The sequence below is a fragment of the Colletotrichum jinshuiense genome, chromosome 10 (assembly GCF_051148585.1).
Source record: "Colletotrichum jinshuiense chromosome 10, complete sequence".
NCBI lineage: Eukaryota > Fungi > Ascomycota > Sordariomycetes > Glomerellales > Glomerellaceae > Colletotrichum > Colletotrichum jinshuiense.
This window is the reverse complement of record NC_139303.1, coordinates 575,210-594,816: the sequence shown is the minus strand read 5'-3', so window position 1 is coordinate 594,816 and position 19,607 is coordinate 575,210. Positions and strand designations below refer to the sequence as shown.

Genomic DNA, 19,607 nt, shown 5'->3' with positions numbered 1-19,607 from the left:
CCGAAATATTGTGGCCTCAGCTAAAGAGCTTTCCTTGGAAACTTCGGCTCAGAATTAACAAGCTCTCCCGTAAAATATGAACATGGCATCGTATACGCGTTATTTTACGCTGGGCCCTCCTGCTTGCCTTGCTACAACCTTTCAGGTGGAAACACGAAGCACATACCAGACCAAAACGCCAAGCGCAACCATCATCAAAAGAGCAAAGACTAGAAGCACAGCTCGGATCCAAGCTGTTAACGTCACTGGTCCATCAACTTGATCCACCTGAGCCTCGGTATCCACGTCTACGAGAAGACCACGCTGTTCAGGTTCTCGCTCAGGTGTCGGGCGGGCCGCGCGTTTGGAGCGGTAATCCTAGGAACACAATCACCGTCAGCATAACAAAAAACGGCTATGCTCGGAATCACACGTACCTTTAGACATTCAACCACATCTGCGACAACAATGCGGGCGGTATCCGAATCAAGCCCGTGATTGGTAAAAAAGCCAAATATGTGGTTTGGGTGTAGTGTGTGCAGCTCGCCACCGTTCCATAAGCAGACGAAAGCAGCTGGTTCATAGGGAGGGGCGGCGTTGCGGTTTTTTAATACCTGGAGAAGCCAGAGGCGTACTGTGCCCGAGCTAGCATTCTCGGACGGGACGCTGGCTTTGAGTTCATCGAGACAGATTTGGTGTGGCCTGGGGACGTCGATGAGTATACCCGTGGCACCGGCACTCTCTTGGCTTGTTGTATTATTTGTCATGGTGATAGATTTCGTTCCAGAACAAATGATCTCTTCCTTGTGCCGGTGTTGCAACTGTTCTTCTATTTGAATAGACGGCGGTGTGCGTCAGGGGTGAAGTCGTGAAGTGGAGATTTTGAGGGGCAGACAAGGGTGATAATGGGCATATTCGGTGCTATGCAGGATGCAGGATGCAATCGATGAGTTGTTCTATCTCACCGCTACTATCTACTTCTAATGATGCTAACGACTTCGAAAAGGTCAAAATAAGGTGTTTCGTTGCAGCGAGCGATTAATTCATTCGTAGATGCGCCCGGCAAGAGATGGAGGATTTGGATTGAGGGAGATGTATCGATGTCGGATATCGTTATGCAACCTTTAGGAGGCGGCGCCAAACCTTCAAAGAGATCACGAAGCGGTGTTTGCAGAACAAGAAACGCTAGCTCCACCTTAGTTGCAGGTTTAGGACCGATGCTTTTGCACGCCCATGAGTACGAATCAACCAATATGAAACATAGATAACACCTGCAACACCCTCCATCTCTGGGTTCTGTCCTTTTCAACCAAAAAATAGCAAGATCTTCGAATACCAGAGGCATCGTACAGAGCATCCCTCTAGTCTTCAATAGCAGTAGTGACTGATTGGTGTTTGAGCGTTGAGCGCACCCTCTGTCTTAGGAAGGGCCATGAGAACAAGCTACAGATGCTCACATTACGTCGCCGGTGTCGTATATCAGCATCTGGTGTTACTTCTATTACATCCTCATCCCCAAATCTGTCTGCTTAGCGGTTCACTACGAAGCCTTTCTTCATCCAAGCGCCAGCTCTCAGTTCGTTCTCGTTATGCGGTCGTAGAAAGATTGTCGCCTTGTGTTTCGGTCAGTCGCCCTCCAGCTTTTCTTCTGGCCTTGTTTACCGCTGTGCCACAATGAATAGAAAATAATCGTGCCCTCCCCAGGTCGTCGTCGCCTTCTGTAAATGACAAGTAAAAGGCTAACTGGTATAAATGGGAATTATAACATTGATTGCATCTACTTTTTAAGAGATACATCCGTTTACAAAAAATGGATTGCTAGAGCTAATAAGACGTGGCAGCAGATATCAGCTAGCTACTTTCATTGAAATATGGTTTCTGCATAGCGCCTCGGCTAGACGATAACAGGACTCAAATGAAAACTCCCAGTTCCCCTGAGCAGTTAACCTTCGAAGAATGCCGACCTTGTTCTAAATAAATGGCTGTGTTGCAGCTTAGGTGATACTATTTTTTCACTCGTGGCGCTTCTTGCCGAGCAATTACCCCTCTTTTGAACCATGCACTCGGATGGGTCGGTATGTCGCACTCTCTGCTAAACGTCTGGCTTCTTCCCATCATATAACCCACTCACTTAGTCTTCCAATAATGACAACAGACCGTTTCATTGTAACTTGCGCTGGCACGCTGGCAGGTGATTGGTTGGTCCTAAACGTGGCCGAGGCTTGCATACAGCTGATGCCAACCATGACCAACCGCAGATCTAATGGGTTTCTCTCGCCCATGCGGGCCGACAAATACGTCGGCTGTTCCCAATGTTGCCCAATTATCAAGCCCGGGGGGTCCGGAACAGTTAAATAGCTGACCGGCCAACACGCGACTGGGCCAACCGGAATGGTTCTCGGGCGTCCGCAAAGGGCAGGATTTAATGCTAAGCGGAAGCATTTCAATGTCCGTGGACATATTTGCACTGCCCGCTTATGCATCCCATTCAGCTTCCATGTGACTAGCCGCGGCCTGCCAGAAGATGCAAACTGCACAGACAGCTCATCAGCCCGAGTCATCGTTATATGTAGCCCAGCACCTCCGCCCATATTGACTAAAGAACTACAGTCCAGATCGTCAGGAAGGCCCAAGATGACACAAATGGATCTCTCAAAGCTTGCCAAGAAGACACTCAAGGTTTCACGTGGGTTCAACTACACCTACTATGCCTCCCCTGCCCAGGAAAAAAAACCAACCATCACCCTTTTCCATGGCTGGCCCGACACGGCAAGCCTCTGGGCTGGTCTCATCAACGACTATCTCGTCCCGAACGGTTTCGGCGTTATCGCCATAGATTGCCTTGGCTATGGAGGGACTTCTAAGCCCACTGACAAGGCTGATTACGGCATTCAGCGCATGGCGACCGACGTCGTTGAGATCCTCGATGCTGAGAAGCTGGACAAGGTCGTCTCGCTAGGTCACGACTGGGGCTGCTTCCTCGCCCAGCGCTTCTACAACTTTTACCCCTTACGCGTCTCCGCTTTGGTCATGGTGAACGTCGCCTACATCTCCCCAACTGCAGACTTCGATCTCGACGAGGTCAACGAGGCCACTAAGCAGGCATTTGGCCGCGGCATCTACGAGTACTGGCAACTCTTCGGTGCAGACGATGGCGCTGAAATTATGAACCATAACCTCGAGGCTGTGTACAGCGTAGCGTTCGGGGACCCGTACACCTGGTTCGACAACTGGTGCACCCCGGGCGGGATGCGCAAATGGGTCAGCGAGGGCCGCACGCAACCCACGCTACCGTACGCCACACCCGAGCACAAGGCGGATTTCATGGACCGCTTCTCCAAAGACGGCGGATTCGAAGGGCCTCAGTGTTGGTACAAAGCAATGGCATTCAAGCTGCAGAACGAGGCAGAAAAGGAGGTTCCGGAAGACCTTAGGGTGGTCAAAGTGCCGACTTACTTCTGGGGTGGGGACCAGGACGTGGTATGTAGGCCTGCTCTGCTTCAAAGCAGTGTCGATGCAGGGCTCCTGCCGAATCTGAAGAGTCAGACTAGAGAAGGTGGGCATTGGGCTTTGCTCCAGAACCCGGTTCAGTTTGGTCAAGATGTGTTGGGATGGCTCCAAGAGACTTTTTAGGTTCATATCGCTGCGTTGCAGCGTTCATCGCGATTCTGCAGGTTTTATTACAGTTGAAAGACTATGGTTGTCAGTACATGAAACACAAGTCTTTGAAACCCTTCATTTACAACGTCGTGTAGTTTTTCTACTAATAAATGTCTATGGTTTGATATATTCCTTTGATACTTTTGACTAAGACCTAGGGTTGATAGGTATGTTAGGAATGCTCATAGTTTACCTGAACCAGTCCTCTCTTTCCAACCTTAAGGCTGTTGTCCGCGGCACGAAGCAATGCCTTCATCCTAAGGCCTATATCATGGGTTATTAACTAAGTCGAGTATATTGCTCAGTCGCTTTTGATAAAAGCACAAAAGGGGGGTCGGTGTCGTATTAGATACCTTTTCATAGTCAAAGTAGTACGAGCTCATCTTAAGAGATATGTAGGTCAAACGGAAGGAATTAATTAGATGTTAAACGTGTATTCGGTGGGAAGAGAAAATATGTAGAGGACAAACATCATTCGTTCGTCGTGCCCATAAATAGGTTGATGAATATTTTTCGGGGAAGATCCCCGCCTAGGTAGCCACACACCAGCAATCCCACACTTGACGTTGAGCCAGACTCGCCCGTTCGTCCACATGCAACCCCCAGCGGTGACAATGATTTGCTCAGTTGTGGCCCCATACTTAAGTTATTGTATTAACTCGAACTGAACGCCCCGGAAGATGTATAAAGCGAGCAGGCACGATGACTTCATCCTCTTTGTCAATAAATCGACGCCTTTGCGTTTGTGGCACTGCTGAATGGCGGCAGCTTTTCGATGTTCGGTGTCTGGGTCATCTTGGGCGTCTCGGTCGCCGCTCCACTTGCCGCATTAACCCGGGACGATCCACAAAACCACGCATATAGCAGTATCTCGTTCCTTGTATATCTGCTTCATCCTTCAAAATTCCAGATAAAACGTCATACGCAGTCCCCGCTAGACCACTGTCCCAGTGGTTGAGACCGTTCCAACATAAATGTGACCAATCTGAAGTGAATGCATCTTAGAATATATGACCATCCCCTCCTAAACCGGAGTCGCCGAAAGGTTGGTCCACCCCCCTGTTACTGTTACAATCGGGGGCTACATTCGAGCAGCCAAGGTACATCAAAGATGCCACATACCCTGTGATAGGCCAACATCAGCGCCGTTCTGCTGTTCATATTAACATGGACTCAGTAAATAAGCCGCTCCGTTCGTAAAGGCAGTTCACTATGTTATTTAGTTATGTTTGGTTTTGACCCGATTGTGCATCCAAGCATGGTTGCTTTCAAATAGTCCTGATTTTTTAGGTGAGAAGGGTGAGAAGGGGAAGCAGAGGTCGCTCCCCAGTCTTCAACTCCACCACTATGGTCGCACTGAATGTCTAGATCCGGTTGTTAAAATATAGATGTAGCAAGTACTCGGGTTCTGTGTTGGTCTTTGGATGGGCTTGTTCTACTTCATTGCGAAGTCGAGGAAGTAGGTTACGGTGACACCATTTCCCGGCTCGCAGGCTCTGCAAACCCTGAACATGTAATGCGACAGTGGGGTGAACGAAGGGGAGGTGGATGAGCTTCCCGGTCATTGTAACATCTATTTCGTGTTGGACGGGCAGTCATGGGAGCCTTTCCCCACAAAGGTAAGGCCGTACGGCTTTATTATGTTCATATCTTTGTCTGTTCGGCGGTATATTCGAATACTATTCAGCGCTGATACAGATCTAACCCGCTATGCAAATAATGTATCCTCCCAGTTACCAGTCCTCCAGTCCCATTTTGATTTAGCGTCCTATTTCTCAAGGGTAGCAATGATTTTGTCTGCCATTGCGGGTAATGTTTCAGCTACTACATCCATCTCTCCGAAAACATCGGGCAGCGCCTCTCCCTCCAATGCAGTGCAGTATGCTGCATTGAATCTGCAAAAGGTTAGTCACTATAGTATGAATGGCAAAGTTCTCGCAAGATTACGTACCCTACTGTCTTTGCTGTTGAAGCATCCCACAGATGCGCGGCAGCGAACCAGGGTTTGGAACCGCCGACGGAGAGCTTCTCCAAGATAGGAGTATAAGCCTCCGGGGTTGGTTTCGCGAGCCCTGACGAGTCGCAGGAGAGCAGGTTTTCGACGGGCATATCGACCCCGCCCCGAGCAAAGTAGCCGCCCACACGGGCAATGTCTCCGGCCGTGAAGCACCAAACGGTGAAGCCAGCATCGCGAAGCTTATTAATGCACTCGGCGGCTCCCTCACGCAGGTTGAGCTTTTTCCACTCGTCAATTAGGTAAGCCACATCTTCGTCGCTTGCGAACGAGCGTGGCTCCTCAATGCCAGCGTAATGGAGGCACCGGTAGAACAAGGACATGAAAACCTTGTAGAACACCACGTAACGTCCTGACATGGACAGATAGGTGTACTCGCGCTCAGCTACCTCCAGCCAGCAGCATCCGAGAAGTTTAGGCTGGATACCCCGGGCTCGCAGCCTTTCGCCAAGTCGTTCGTCGATGGCCTCGAAGAGGTGCTCGTAAGTGACGAGTGTGCCGACGACATCAAAGACAACATTTTTGGAGGTGGCCATGGCGAAGGAATAGAACGAGATAGCCAAAGATAATGCAGCAAGAGATAAGGATCAACAAATGGTTAGGCGGCGCAAGGGTGTTTCGGGGTGGCTTGTGTCTCTACCAACAAGATGATGCTGATTAAATGTAGGACGCTTGTCGCCAGCAATGCAAGTTTGCGCCCTTTTGCAACACTCCTGTCACCACCCCGCACTCAGGATCGAAGTGTCGGGAGACAGCAGCAGTGTCCGGCGGCGCTGTTCCCGGCCCGCTATCGGGGGAAAGCTCCGCGGGTCGGCTTTCGGTAACCTTATCGCAGCAGTATCGACGTATCTGCGAGGATAAGACCGCTGGCAATGACAACGTAACCAAGACAAAAGCGCCGGCCCGGTGCTTTTGCAGGCGTGCTGCTATTCGTCAGTTCGGCCGATGGCTCGCCAACATCGCCAGGGGTTTAACTACGGTCATCCTTCCAAGTTCCCCGGCTAAAAAGCTTACGCAAATGAGCTTGCACATGAACTGAATTCGTAACCCACTTTATCCCCAAGGTTGGGGTTTAGCCAAGATAAGGCATTCCCCCGATTGATTACTTTGAAGGCGGGGTAATCAAGTGTGGGACGCTGTTCTTCAGGCCGGAAAACATTAACCTGAGCCTTCTGGACGCCACCTTGCGCCGAGTGAGGCTCGACATGAAAGATTGAATTTCACAAACACATAATAAATAAGCAGATAAACACCTTAGAAGACACTTTGTTCATAAGATTTTAGTCTTAGAATAACAAAGTGACCTGTTAATTAAAGCATATGAATGAAATACCATCAAAGACGCTACTTTGCACACAAATTTCCACTGAAACCGCTATCATTGCAGGAAATGTCACAACAAGACTTTGAGATATCTCGTCTGTTGATCCCTACGCATCTCTTGCCACCAAGGACCACGTAATATGCTTCATAAGTCGGTTAAAACACCAATCACGGTTCTGTTCATTCATGGATCCTTCGTCAAGGATTGAGATTCCACAGGCGCATTATCGATGAAGTTCAACCACCCTTTTCAAAACACTTCTCTTCGTTCCGGGACCGGGCCGTTCATATAATTAGGCACCGAAACCGGTACCGGCTCCGCAGTGTGTTGGTTACCCGGGGGCTTATCGGGTCAATGTGAGATTAGGGACCAGTGGTGGGCGGGGTTCTGGACGTTTGCTGGGCGCTTATCAAATGTAGCTTTTGACAAAATGAAATGCAACTTTGGCAACTTTGGATAGAAGATCGTGTGGGCGCATCTTGGCCAGTCCATTGCGTAAGGTTGCAGCTCGATTCACATTCACTCCCTCTTTTTAATCTCGCTTCGAATGACAGCTATTGGGACATGACCAGCTCAATATGTTGCATTTCTACCGAAATGTACAGAAATAGCCTCCAAACCAGGAAGAGCCTCAACTAGACATGCTCGACGGTGATATATCTTTCTGGGTGGCTCAATGGTTTTATCTTTATGAGTCGAGATTTGCAATTTTCCAGGGGAACAAATCGAGCCTAAGTAAAAACAATTACGGGATTAGCTACGACATGAACTTTCACAGAGACAACTAACAACGGTCTCCAAATCCACAAACCCAACATCGAACGCCTGGTGTATATGGAATCCTTGGTGATAGGTTTTGGGTTATAAAATATACAATAAACATCAAATGTCATTGCCAGGCATAAGAAATGTGATAAATGACTGCATATTCCTCTAACTGAACTGCTGTAGGTCTGCCAGAGTTATGTACTGCTTTACATTTGAAACAACACCTGCCTCTTTGAGAAAGATATCTATGATGTGGCGACAGCATAGAGTTGAATTCAAGGCCGATCATTATTGGTCCTCAAGGCAATATAGTGTTAGTGACATGTGCTTACTCTTGTGTTAAACAAGCTGTGGCGCAACCAGCTACTACAAACTTGATTATGCCTCGCTCACAACCCAGAAGACCCTACGTAGTATCGCTATTTGATATTGGCTTAACTAATTATAGCCTATAAGTAAACCTGTAGCGTCATTTTTATCGTGCTGTTTATCAATATTTTCATGATTTCGGTGCGGATTTACTTGTGAGCTAGTCACCATGGTAAATTGCAATGCTCAGTGGGTATGTCTTCTTGATTGCTTTCCGTGGTTCCACCTTCCTCGTTCCCTGTTACCCAATGTAGTACTTCTCAGCCGTAGCACCAATGCAAACTATAGATATTCACTGTCATAGAGTCACCTCTAGGGTGCCACTTAGAAAGCTAACTGCGCAGTTGAATTCTCGATGCGACACCTCTGACAGCCTTTGAAATATTCGGATCATATGGGTTACAGTGTTGATGTTGGAATCACAGGGTATCTGTTGTATACAACAGGACTGCCCGTATGGGCTGGAGCTCGCCGAATATCAATATGGTGTATTCGGAAGCTGTAAATCGGTATGTAGAAGGGAAAGTAGAAGGTTGGCAGCAGCAGCAGCGGAAGTGTAGATATAGCTGTTGGCAGCCCGGAGACGTAATCTCCGGGCTCCGCTGCTGCGGCCGCTGCTGCTGACCGCCTGCCCGTATTCGGGTCACGTAATCCAACAGTTGATGATATTCATATTCCCAAACATTATTGAGGACAGCTACTTTTACATCTAAAAGCAATGCACAACAGGATGGTTCAAGTTGTATGAGTTCCTCATGCATCGCCCTCTAATTACAGCCAATCATCTACAGCTTTGCTCCCTCTGCGATTTGTGTTGCTCTCCAACTCTCGAGAATTGTGTTCCTGGAACTGTCTAATCTTTCTTGTGTAGCCTCATAGATCCTCGGGATACCGGTGCTCTTGAATCCTATTTCTTCAGTTATCATCGACGCCACCCCCTTTGCGGAGAGAAAGATCTGCGGCATGCCGTGTCCGTTGAACCCGGCAATTATGAACTGGTTTTGTCTTCCAGGCACGACGCCGATATGCGGCAACCCGTCGGACGAGTAGCCCATGACTGGAATACCGTTAGTCTATGCTTTCAAACTCAGTTCGAGTTGGGTATGTTGACTCACTTCCAGTCCACACCTTGGACGTCTTCGCGCCACTGTCTTCCCACCCATGGAAAACGCGCTGCATGTACCCATCAAAATGGTCCTTCGCAGCATCGATCAACTTATCGTCATTGACATTGTTGTACCAGGACGGCAAGTCGTGGAAGTATTTTGACCGCGCCCCTCCAACAACAATACTTCCGTCTAGCTTGGGAATCAAATACTCGTACTCGGTGTCTGACCACCGAATGATGTACGAGTGGGGCAGCAGCGGAGCGCGGCTGTTGCCGGGGACGATATGGCTGCAAATTCCACGTACAGGGACAATTTTATCGACAAACTCGGGTAGTATGGATGAAGTGTAGCCGTTGGTTGCATACACAATCTTGGTGGCACGGACTGTGCCTCGAGGTGTGGTCAGTGTCAGATAGCCATCCTCATCAGGGGTCTTGGTCACCGCCTTGACAGGCGTGTGGGTCTGTAAATTGACACCGGCGTCAATGGCTTTAGAAAGGAGATGGAGGATAAGCTTGTAAGGGAACAAGTGGCCCGCGGTGTAAGAAAGGCAGCCCTTGACTCCCTTCACTCCAGATAGCTAGGCATAGTTAGCATCATTCCGCAATGAATGAGTTGATGCAATGTCTAAGCAGTTCGCAACTTACTCGTTCAGCTTCGGCGCCGTCTGCATAGTACACATCGTTCATTACAGAAACCCCATTTTTTCTAAGTAATTCGACTCCAGATTTCATTCGGTGGCAAATAGCGTCTGACATCAAGGCATCGACAGCGCGGGTGAGGACAAAGTCGCACTCAATGCCTTCGGCTTCAATGGCCCTTTTCACGGCTGGAAGGTTTTTGGCCTCGAACTCGGCACATTCAGCCGCAGCCTCGATGCCATGCGTGGTGACGAGACTTGTGGGACGGTTGTATGGATCCGGCTTGAGATGGCCCCCTGTAACACATGAACAGTCAGAAATCATTAGGGTAATGTGAGGTGGCAGTTAGGCGTACCATTACGTCCAGTAGCCCCGGAGCACGCTTGTCGGGCTTCAAGAATCACGATTTTCGGGGGTGAGACCCCACGGGCCTTGCACTGGTCGAGTATGTGGTATACCGTCGCAACCCCTGCATAGCCAGCGCCAATGACTGCAATGTCGACCTGGCTTGGAAGCTCGGGGGTAGACCGATGATCATCTAGAGGGTGCGGGGTTGCCCTCCAGAAGGAGGTCGTGGAGTCCGGGACGGGAAGTGCGGAAGGCGGCATGGCTGCGTAGAAGGGGGTAGTTTCTGGGCTCAAAAACCAACAAGTGACTGCTATCGTGTAAGAGTCGCAAAATGCGCCGCCACGCCCGCCATTGATAAAAGGTCAACGAGGTTGCAGTAGGGATACCTCACCCGCTATCGGCCATGCTTACATAAGTTCTCCACACTGGAAACGGGAAACCGTTTCCTTTCCGCGAGTGGACTTGAAGATAGGAATAGGGAACAGAAACATCTCTAAAGAAACTGACCGGCCCGGTCAATGGTAGTGAAAGAGACGCTGGGGTCAGCATGCCAACATGTCAGCATTTGTCCAAACTCCGCGCCTCATCCGTCCATGCAACCAACTGAAACCCATCCGGGCGCCGGGCGGCAGGGCGGCGGGACGGCAGAAAGAACACTACTCTGTCCTGTCAAGGACTGACAGCCGGCCCGGTCGTAGAAAGACCAGGGCAAAGCTGAAGTCCCTGTCTTATGAATCTCTCATCCTTTCCCAATAGGGGGCTGATACCGCTATCAGTGTATCTGCAACGTGGGGTAGGTGATAGGAACCCGGGAACCCTGGCCCCCCGATATCTAAGATAAGGCCGCTGTCCGGCAAGCGCTGCGCAAGCTTTCGACGATAAACGCAGTCAGCCAGGCGCAGACGTTCAATCTTATTGTGTTCACTAGCTGATGCTGAGGGGTAAACGTCACGAGTGCTGGATGGTCGGAGAATATACTTCCACAGTGATTAAGCACGTTAGCGTAATACTTGATCTCCACACGTAGGAAATATGACTGGTCAGCAAGGCCTTTGACATGCCAATGCGATAATAAAGCTGATTGGAAGGTACATATTGACATTAAGTGGAAATTGTTGGCACAAATGCGACGTTCATGAGGGGGAGCTATCAACATGGGCATCCTCGTGCTACTATCTGCCTTGTGGAGGAGGTGTGGAGTGGGCATTGCTTGTCTTGCTCTCCTGCGCTAGCATGGGACTGCGCTAACATGTTCGATTCCTTGGGAGGTATAATCAGCAACCATGAATCAATCGGGCCAAGCCAATGAAAGCCTTGCTACTTTAATGAACATATTATAAACAGGTCAATGCCGGTTGGCCTTCTGATGCCCGACCAAACATCCATTCTCGATCTGCTTCAATTGCTTTCTTCTGTACCATGGCAACTCCGCAGAAAAAGGACGACAGCAGAGTCCCTGACACAGAGGATGTTGCCGCTGGCACCAGTCATGTGTACGATGGAGGCCACGTCGATGAGGTTGACGATGGCTATGTCCGCGCCACGAAATTCACAAAATTCTATAGAGGCGTTCTATTCCAAATGATCCTTTTCGGGGCGTAAGTCCAACACTTCAACACTTCCTAAGGCAGCGGCATGAAAGTAACCATGTTAAAACACATAGCCTCTCCTTCGTCGGCCCAGCCATGTCCGACGCCATCTCCAACCTCGGAGGTGGTGGGCTCTCAACTCCGTACTTGGCGAATTTGGCAACCGCGCTGAGCTACATGTCCGGGTGTTTGATAACTATCTTTGGTGGGCCTCTGATTAACAAGTTCGGCATCAAATGGTCCTGCATGATTGCCGCCGTGTCGATGCCTCTGGCTGGTTCGGCGTACTACGTGAGCGCAAAGTATCACGTAGATTGGTATCTCCTCTTCGCAAGGGTATTTTCAGACCACACACATCTGGGTGCTTGTCGATGCTAACAAGTCCGTAGCTGCTTGGTGGTTTCACGTCCGGATTTCTATACGTTGCGGAGACTGCTGCCATGTTGTCATACCCGGAACCAAACGATAGGGGCTTTTACTTGGGTAAGATTTCTTGATTCTCTTTGGATATACTGGTAATAACTGAGTTGAATAGGTATCTGGTCTGCTATGCGGAATTCAGGCAGCGTCATGGGAGGCGCAATCAGCTTTTCCAACAACTACTCCAAGGCTAACGCAGGAGGCATTGCTTGGTCTACCTACCTCATTTTTGTTGGCTTCGGTGAGTCTCATTAACTCTGTATATTCATTGACGAAACCCTCTAACCGAAGTAACAGAATGCACTGGAACGATCTGGGCTGCCCTCCTGTCTCCCACAAGACGCGTACGGCGTCGCAACGGCGCCAAGATTCCCATGGCTAGCAGCATAAGCTGGAAAAGAGAACTTATTGCCTTGTGGAGACACTTGCAGCGCAAGAAGGTGAGCATTGTTCTATCGAAGGTTTTGGACTTCCTCGACACCGGCTAACAACCAAACCCAGACATGGCTGATTTCTGTGCCCGCCTTCTACTCCTTTTTCTATGGTGGAACCATGGGTACTTATCTGTCTTTGCACTTTTCTGTCAGGTCGCGAGCATTGTCGTCGCTGATCACCCGTGAGTACAATAACACTCCCTGGAAGTCAACATGCAATCTAATATATCCCCTCAGCGAGTCTTACCATCGTCATGGTCATCGCCTACGGAAAACTTCTGGATACTTCCCGCTGGTCCCAAGCCAAACGAGCATGGATCTCGTTCATCTGTTGGGTCATACCACAAGCAGCCTGCTTCATTTGGATCGGCATTGAGTACAGCAAGTTTGGTGGGGGCAAGATCGAAGAAGCTCTTGACTACCAAGTGTACGTTGCTCTACAACTCATGTTTCGTAACCAAGCTAACGTTATTACCCTCAAAGGCACACCGCAAGATGGGCTGAGGCCTACCTCCCTTATCTGATATTATTCTCGACGGGGTACTGGACCCAGTTGTCTTTGTACTGGATTCTGGGTACCTTCTCCACCGATGTAGGGTCATCCTCTCGGTCGGGCGGTGTGTTCCGAGCCTTTGAAACTGCCGGTCAAGCTGTCTCGTACGCCATCAACTCTACGACCGGCGCCGACCCTCGGATTCCATTTTATATCAACGCTGGCATCCTGGTTGTTGTCATCCCTTGTATGGTGTATCTGATTCGGCTGGTTCCAGAGGCGCCCGCTAGTACGGATATAGATGCAGGGGATGTAGTAGTTGATGAAGATGACTTGGATCCCGATAGGAAGTAGATTAGCTTGCAAATGCTTTCATTTATGGAAGGGTATTCTCTTACCCCCGATAGAATACCGTGGTCCATCTGTCACAATATCCAATGTTTGCCAGGCATGTCCAATGTTGAAAAAGTAATTAACGGATTCGATAGTGACACTCGATGTGAGGCACTACCATGCGCGTTAAAAATCGGTGTGTAGCAGCTAGGTTGACCACCACGAGTGTACTCTAAGAGAGAGACTAAAAGCCGGACACCGTCCACAATTTCGGCAACCTCTGTTCAGGCCAGGATCGACTTGAGGACACCGAAGACTTATACAAACGTGCACATCATGGGTTGAAATATGGGCTAGAACAAAGCCCTGTGCAGCCTAAAACCTAGGGAAGCTTTACTTATAGTACGGCTAATTCAAAAAATGCCTATCTTCCCATGGATGCCCAAGGGACCAGCCAACTCAGATAACCAGCCGAATCCATCATCCTTACAAAGTAATCCAAAAAAATCAGCCCGGGCTGGGCCCAGCCATCACCACGAATTTAGCATCTCTAAGTTAATCCAGACAAAGAAGCACCTAAGTTACTCCAAAGATCGTGGGGATGTCCAAATACTCTCCTCGCCATAAACCTCATCCCGAACGCTGCACATATCCCTCAACTCCTCCTCGGAACCAAACATCACGCTTACAAACAACCTGTTCTCAGCACTGCTATCCGGCTCCGAATGAACCGGCGCGTCATTCTCTCCCCATGTGAACCGCACGACCTGGCCCGCGCGGAGCTCGACGAGCGGTATCCCCTCCAGTGCCGAGGCCAGCTCCGCGCGCTCCTCTTCCCAACTGCTGTTCTGCGCCTCCACTCTTTTCATTACGGCGTCCACCGCTTCCGACGGGTAGAGCAGCCGAGTAGGCGGTCCGATCAGCGTCACGGCATATTTTGCGTGCGGTTGAGGCGTCGCGCACGCGCAGTCAAACATGCGCCCGTCGCGGTGCCATCGCGGCGTGATCCATTCATCCGTGGGCCCTGTGATACGGACGCAGAGCCAGGTCGAGTGGTTGCTGCTCTCTCGGTCGGGAGGGCTGGCGTGCTGCCGGACGTGGGCCGACGAGTCAACAAGGAAGGAGGAGAGGGCCTGGACGAGGCCATCTCTGTCGGCAGTGCAGTGTTTGAGGATGAAATCCGAGGCGGAGTCGGCGAGACGAGAGATTGAGAGGGGACCATAGAAGCTGTACGTTCCTTCGCGCTTAACGCTTGTGATGGGGCTGCAGAATTCGGAGGGCGGGGGGAAGACTTTGAGAGGCTGGTCGGGACAAGACATGTTGAAATCAGCTGTCCGTTATCAGCTGTGTAACTCTGTTGTTTCTCAGAAGTAGGATGTATTTGACCTGCTGCGAAGGAGTCAGATTTTACTTCGTGAGCGTGACTCGGCAGCTGCCTGCAGAGTAGTATATAATTATCCCATCAAATGCTGCTAGACCTGGGTGCGGAGTAAGCAGGGGGCATAAGCCAACCAGACAAGTCTATTTTTAGCTCCTTCTGATCTAGAGGAGTTCTGCCAATTAGAGAGGTACTAGTGAAAGTATCTCATATAAATAGGAATTATATACAATACAGCTTGACCTCGTTTCAACTTTCTGCTGCTGATTGCTAGAAACTTTACGCAAGGCCATATAAGCCTTCTCATTCTGCTTATTATATAAGGCCAGATGCTTTAAGTTGATCTGCCCGTAGTTGTACGATGGAAAGTTTCATCTAATTATATCCGAAATATTTAGGGGCAGTAAACCTCTGTCGACTTTACGACGACAGCCTGTACTTGACAGATGCACAAGCGAGCCGTACCATATTACATTCGTTCCAAACCTTGGCCTGCTTTCTGCCTTACTGTTTACCAGTCTGAGCATCGGCTTCTCCGTGCTCCTGGTGACCGGCTCCTAAGTCCACGGCGCCGACTATGGGGAGTGAGTTGCACCAACTCAGCCAGTTTGAATTGTTCATCACGCCTTGTTGCAACAAACACAGCAAGAGAAACCATCAGGTGCCTGATTGATAAATACCCAATCATCAGAGCCGTCGAGCCTTGTTCCCAGTTTGTAATACTATCCATCGCATATTTTGCAGTGATGATATTTGGAAATATTTTCGAAATAGTGTAGTGAGCTACCACAAACCCCGCCTTATACTTCAGTCCAGCATACTCGGACGGAATGGGGGCTCATCTCGACGTCTGTCTCAGTCCATCAAATGCACATCGGCGTGGGGATTTGAGGCGGTTTTCGTGGCGGTGACCGACCATAGCATCGTTATCCAAGGCCCTTACCTGAGGTAGCCGGTACATAGTATTAATGATGGTAAGGATGCACGCGCCGGGTTCACCTCGTTGAGCAGGTCTCGATTGAGTCTTAGTAGCACGACGCCACACTTTTCGGCCGGGTACCTCACCAAGCCAGGTCCGCATCGTGTATGTGGCTGAAGAGAATGTGAAGCTGATGGCACGTGCAAGTGGTGTGGCTGATCACCTCCACTTATTCACCGGATTCCCCAGACTGCTAAATGAGAAGGGTACGTACCCGTCCAACGGTGCATGTGGGATCCTCTGAAATGTCCACCTGCCGCATCCGTACATGAGACTTTCACGCACCCAAACTCAACGTGTCAAGGGCATGCAATGACGGCGACAGGGGCACTTGAGAACTGCAATCGACCACTAAACAATAAAATATTGGCCCCATCACACATCTCCTACATGACCAAGACCTCGGCCCTCTGGTTATATAAGTGCTTAAACGTGCTGAGATGGTATGCTGCCTTTTTAACTATGGATGCCGATGCATTTGTTTGTCAGACGCAAAAACTGTGGAGTTTCTACCAGAAATGATGATACTGCGATGGAACTCTCGTGGCTCTCAGTATAAAATTGTCTCCGCCGCCTTCTTTATCCGGGGCTTTGTCTGGGGGGCAGCTGCCAATCTTCAAACCAAAGAGCTGAATGCAGAATGTGGGGGTCTTTATTTGAATATTGGGAGGGAAATGGAGAAAACAGTAAAAACAAGCGAACGGAGGCCCGGTGAATGGTATGATAACTATGAAGTATTAGATGCATCAGCTTTGAATATCCGAGGTCTTACTTGGGATAATGGTAGGGCTACTGCCGCCCGGTGATGTGGTAGTGATATAAACCGGAGATGTGTAAGTGGAAGCGTCAAGAGTGACAAACCACGCTCCAATTGGCGTTTCTGTGAGTGTAGCTGGCGGCAACGCGGTTAAACTTGGCGAGGTGAGCGAACTCGGGGTGTTTGTCGAAGTCAGGTAGGTTGACGGAGTTGGCGATGTTGAACTTGACGAGGCGAGCAAATTTGGAGAGTTCGTCGAAGTTGGGTAGGTTGACGGAGTTGAAGAGGTCGTAGAAGGGGTGGTCCAACGTTCCGTAAATTCCGAAGAGGCGCTACCATCTGATGATTGAGCAGTAGTAGAAGTGACTGAGGTCGATGATGTAATGTAAATACTTGACGGTATCACCATTGGGAAGCTGATTGATGTGTCTGAGCGAGAGACATCCGAAGTCAATGCAGTGGGCACGGTAACGTGGCTCGTGGATAGCGAGGAGGTGGTTACATTAATAAGGGATGGCGATATTAGAGGAGTGCCGTTTGGGGACTTCGACGCAATAGTATTGTTTCCCCAGCTGGCACTGCTGCGGAAAGGACTTGCTGACGTCGAAGAGATAGAAGAGACACCAACTAGTACCTTCGATGTTTCGTTCTGCCAAGGAGAAGAGGTAGCAGTAGTTAGAGGAAGCACCGCGCTTGTCTAAACCATGTTAGCTCCGAGCTCGCAAAGTAGGATGCCGTCCTACTTACGACTGAGGTCTCATTGCTGGGAACTGTGCCTAAGGGACCACAGAGCCCAGAGTCGCTTTGGCATGTTGGTTGTGGAAGCGGGCTCGATGAGTTCTGGAAATGACTCAAGGCGTGACGCTGCAAATGGTCCGGCATAGCTTCCGATAGCGCCGGCACCAATGCCAAGGCCATCAGAAGGCCGAAGAACATGGTTGTCAAGATACAGTGTGAGAGATGTCGTTGGTATCGGCGAATGCAGAGAGAAGCTTAAAATAGAAGCATTGGAGTGGAAAAACCTGGGGAAACTCAACCACAAGTTGAGCAATGTTGCCGTTATTATATCCGTCGTCAGACAGAGGTTCTGTCTCAGCAACCAAAAGTCTTTCTTGATATATGCAGGGAGCTCTTTGTGTGTTCTTCAATACAACGTTTCATGACTGCAAACTTCACTGATGGAGCCCATCAGGACTTCTTTGTCATTTGATGTAATCAGCTACAGATGCTTGGTGCCTCTTGATGCAGTACATCTAGACGCAGCATGTCCTGAGAAAGAACCTGAAATGATTGATTAATCACAACCTTACGTATCGTCCCACAAGAGGAGGAAAACCTCACTTTTCTTTCACGAAACGAGTTTTGTGCACCCATCACCTCGTGTTTACTGGGTAGTATATCGACCATGCCCATTCAACGTCTGTGCAACGTCATTGGAGCAAACATACACAGACTAGGAAGCTCAAATCTTGTAAAACTTCAGAATTTATTTAATGCTTTACCTAGCTTCATGCCAACTCGCACTCAATGAGGCTCTCCACACCCTCACCCTTAGACCAGATCTTGATAATCTTGAGGCCCGCCGGCTCCAGCAATCTACGCCATTGCTCTTCGGTCCTTTCTCTCGATGAAAATAATGTCATCATCATCATATCCAAGGCAGTAGTCTGCCAATTGGCCCCGGTTGGAGGCAGCACGTTCTCATTGACTAGAAGCTTACTATAACCCGGCTTCATTGCCGCCGTGACGCGGGACAGGATGCTTTTGCACACGTCATCTGTCCAGTCATGCAGAACCGAGTGCATATAGTAAGCCCTAGCTCCCTTTATAGGCTGCTCGGTATGGAAGTCGTATTCCATGGGCTCGATTTTGGCATCGACCTTCTGGATCTGTGAGAGCACGTGTGGGAGATCCTGGAGAACGTGACGACCTGGCGTATTGGGATGCTTGCGGCAGAACTCATCCAAATCGTGGCCGATACTACCACCGATGTCGACAAGAAAAGCCACATCCCCCGACTTATCTGCACCTTCGATGAGATGTTCAGCTACTGGGTAGAATCCATCATCCATCCATGACGGTCTTCCCTGTCTGTATCCAGCCATGTGGTTCTGGAATTCACCAGCGGGGTAGTTAGTCATCATATGCTTGAAGAAGTTGCTGTCGTCTCCAATCACATCCTGCATGGGTCCTTTAGCCGGATCAGCAGAGATTGACCAGTTATTCTTCTTGAGGTAGGTTGGGAAATTTCCGAATGTAGGCCAGCAGCCACCGACGCTATAAGACGTTGTTAGCATCTGGGACATATGGAAGAACTCGCGGAATAGGCGGTATCTTACATGCAAGGGTATCCGCCCGCGATAATGGGAAGACTCAAAGACTTGGAGAAGTTTGTGGCCTCATACTCGTCAGGTCCAATCTCCTTCAAGTATCCCATGGAGCCGAGATGACGCATCGTGCGCGCAAGGACGTCCGAATCGAAACGAAGTGCTACGCTTAATCGGTCGACTTTCTTGGGGCCGGGGTGCTCGGCCAAGTAGTTGAAAAGCCCCGATTCGATTCCGGTGGCAATGACAAAGCTGACAGCTGGCTGAGGAAAAGAAGTTAGTCAAGCTTTTGATAACTGTCAGGGGCCAGCTTACCTGAGCCCAGCAATGCTTGATCATAGTCTCTCTAGGGGTCTCAAGGGCCTGTAACAAAGACCGTGTTTGTTTGAGTAGCCTGAGGCGTCCCTCTTCATCCTCCACGGAGAAGTCTTTGCCGAGGGAACCGACAGCATTGGACAGTTCTGCTACGCTCTTGGCGTCGTTGGCCTTGATAGCAACCGAGACGTCCAGGGGAGTTTTTTCAGGGATAGAGCCCATTTTGACGGTTCAAAGTGTTCGATGTGTTCTCTTTGGGATAGAAAGGCGAAATAAAAGAGTTTCTAAGCTTAAGGAAATCCTGGCGGACCGGGCAGAGGGCACATATATGGCCCCAAAATGCCACGGCTGGGCTGCACTCCCCCCACGC

At 49.6% G+C, this 19,607-nt stretch overlaps 7 protein-coding genes across 7 annotated transcripts; 2 read left to right on the top strand and 5 right to left on the bottom strand.

The window, feature by feature from the left end:
* Positions 1 to 2,613: 2,613 nt before the first annotated feature.
* Positions 2,614 to 3,797, top strand: EsH8_X_000156 (alpha/beta fold hydrolase; the record flags this gene model as incomplete). Its single annotated transcript, XM_083274244.1, has 2 exons — positions 2,614 to 3,459; positions 3,792 to 3,797. The coding sequence occupies 2 exons, from the start codon at positions 2,614 to 2,616 to the stop codon at positions 3,795 to 3,797; spliced, it is 852 nt and encodes a 283-aa protein (XP_083119636.1).
* Positions 3,798 to 5,407: 1,610 nt separating this feature from the next.
* EsH8_X_000155 (HAD-like domain-containing protein) lies at positions 5,408 to 6,189 on the bottom strand (the record flags this gene model as incomplete). The annotated part of the gene is made up of 2 exons (XM_083274243.1): positions 5,408 to 5,534; positions 5,591 to 6,189. 2 exons carry the CDS (start codon positions 6,187 to 6,189, stop codon positions 5,408 to 5,410), a joined length of 726 nt encoding a protein of 241 aa, XP_083119635.1.
* Positions 6,190 to 8,899: 2,710 nt separating this feature from the next.
* On the bottom strand, positions 8,900 to 10,472 carry EsH8_X_000154 (FAD dependent oxidoreductase; the record flags this gene model as incomplete). Its single annotated transcript, XM_083274242.1, has 4 exons — positions 8,900 to 9,171; positions 9,230 to 9,803; positions 9,871 to 10,160; positions 10,220 to 10,472. 4 exons carry the CDS (start codon positions 10,470 to 10,472, stop codon positions 8,900 to 8,902), a joined length of 1,389 nt encoding a protein of 462 aa, XP_083119634.1.
* Positions 10,473 to 11,631: 1,159 nt separating this feature from the next.
* Positions 11,632 to 13,502, top strand: EsH8_X_000153 (uncharacterized protein; the record flags this gene model as incomplete). Its single annotated transcript, XM_083274241.1, has 8 exons — positions 11,632 to 11,810; positions 11,876 to 12,137; positions 12,191 to 12,284; positions 12,337 to 12,462; positions 12,519 to 12,661; positions 12,723 to 12,837; positions 12,893 to 13,082; positions 13,139 to 13,502. 8 exons carry the CDS (start codon positions 11,632 to 11,634, stop codon positions 13,500 to 13,502), a joined length of 1,473 nt encoding a protein of 490 aa, XP_083119633.1.
* A 560-nt stretch (positions 13,503 to 14,062) lies between these two features.
* On the bottom strand, positions 14,063 to 14,800 carry EsH8_X_000152 (uncharacterized protein; the record flags this gene model as incomplete). The annotated part of the gene is made up of 1 exon (XM_083274240.1): positions 14,063 to 14,800. The coding sequence occupies one exon, from the start codon at positions 14,798 to 14,800 to the stop codon at positions 14,063 to 14,065; it is 738 nt and encodes a 245-aa protein (XP_083119632.1).
* Positions 14,801 to 16,684: 1,884 nt separating this feature from the next.
* Positions 16,685 to 17,531, bottom strand: EsH8_X_000151 (uncharacterized protein; the record flags this gene model as incomplete). Its single annotated transcript, XM_083274239.1, has 3 exons — positions 16,685 to 16,927; positions 17,198 to 17,287; positions 17,343 to 17,531. 3 exons carry the CDS (start codon positions 17,529 to 17,531, stop codon positions 16,685 to 16,687), a joined length of 522 nt encoding a protein of 173 aa, XP_083119631.1.
* A 572-nt stretch (positions 17,532 to 18,103) lies between these two features.
* Positions 18,104 to 19,459, bottom strand: EsH8_X_000150 (uncharacterized protein; the record flags this gene model as incomplete). Its single annotated transcript, XM_083274238.1, has 3 exons — positions 18,104 to 18,872; positions 18,935 to 19,185; positions 19,238 to 19,459. The coding sequence occupies 3 exons, from the start codon at positions 19,457 to 19,459 to the stop codon at positions 18,104 to 18,106; spliced, it is 1,242 nt and encodes a 413-aa protein (XP_083119630.1).
* Positions 19,460 to 19,607: the final 148 nt, after the last annotated feature.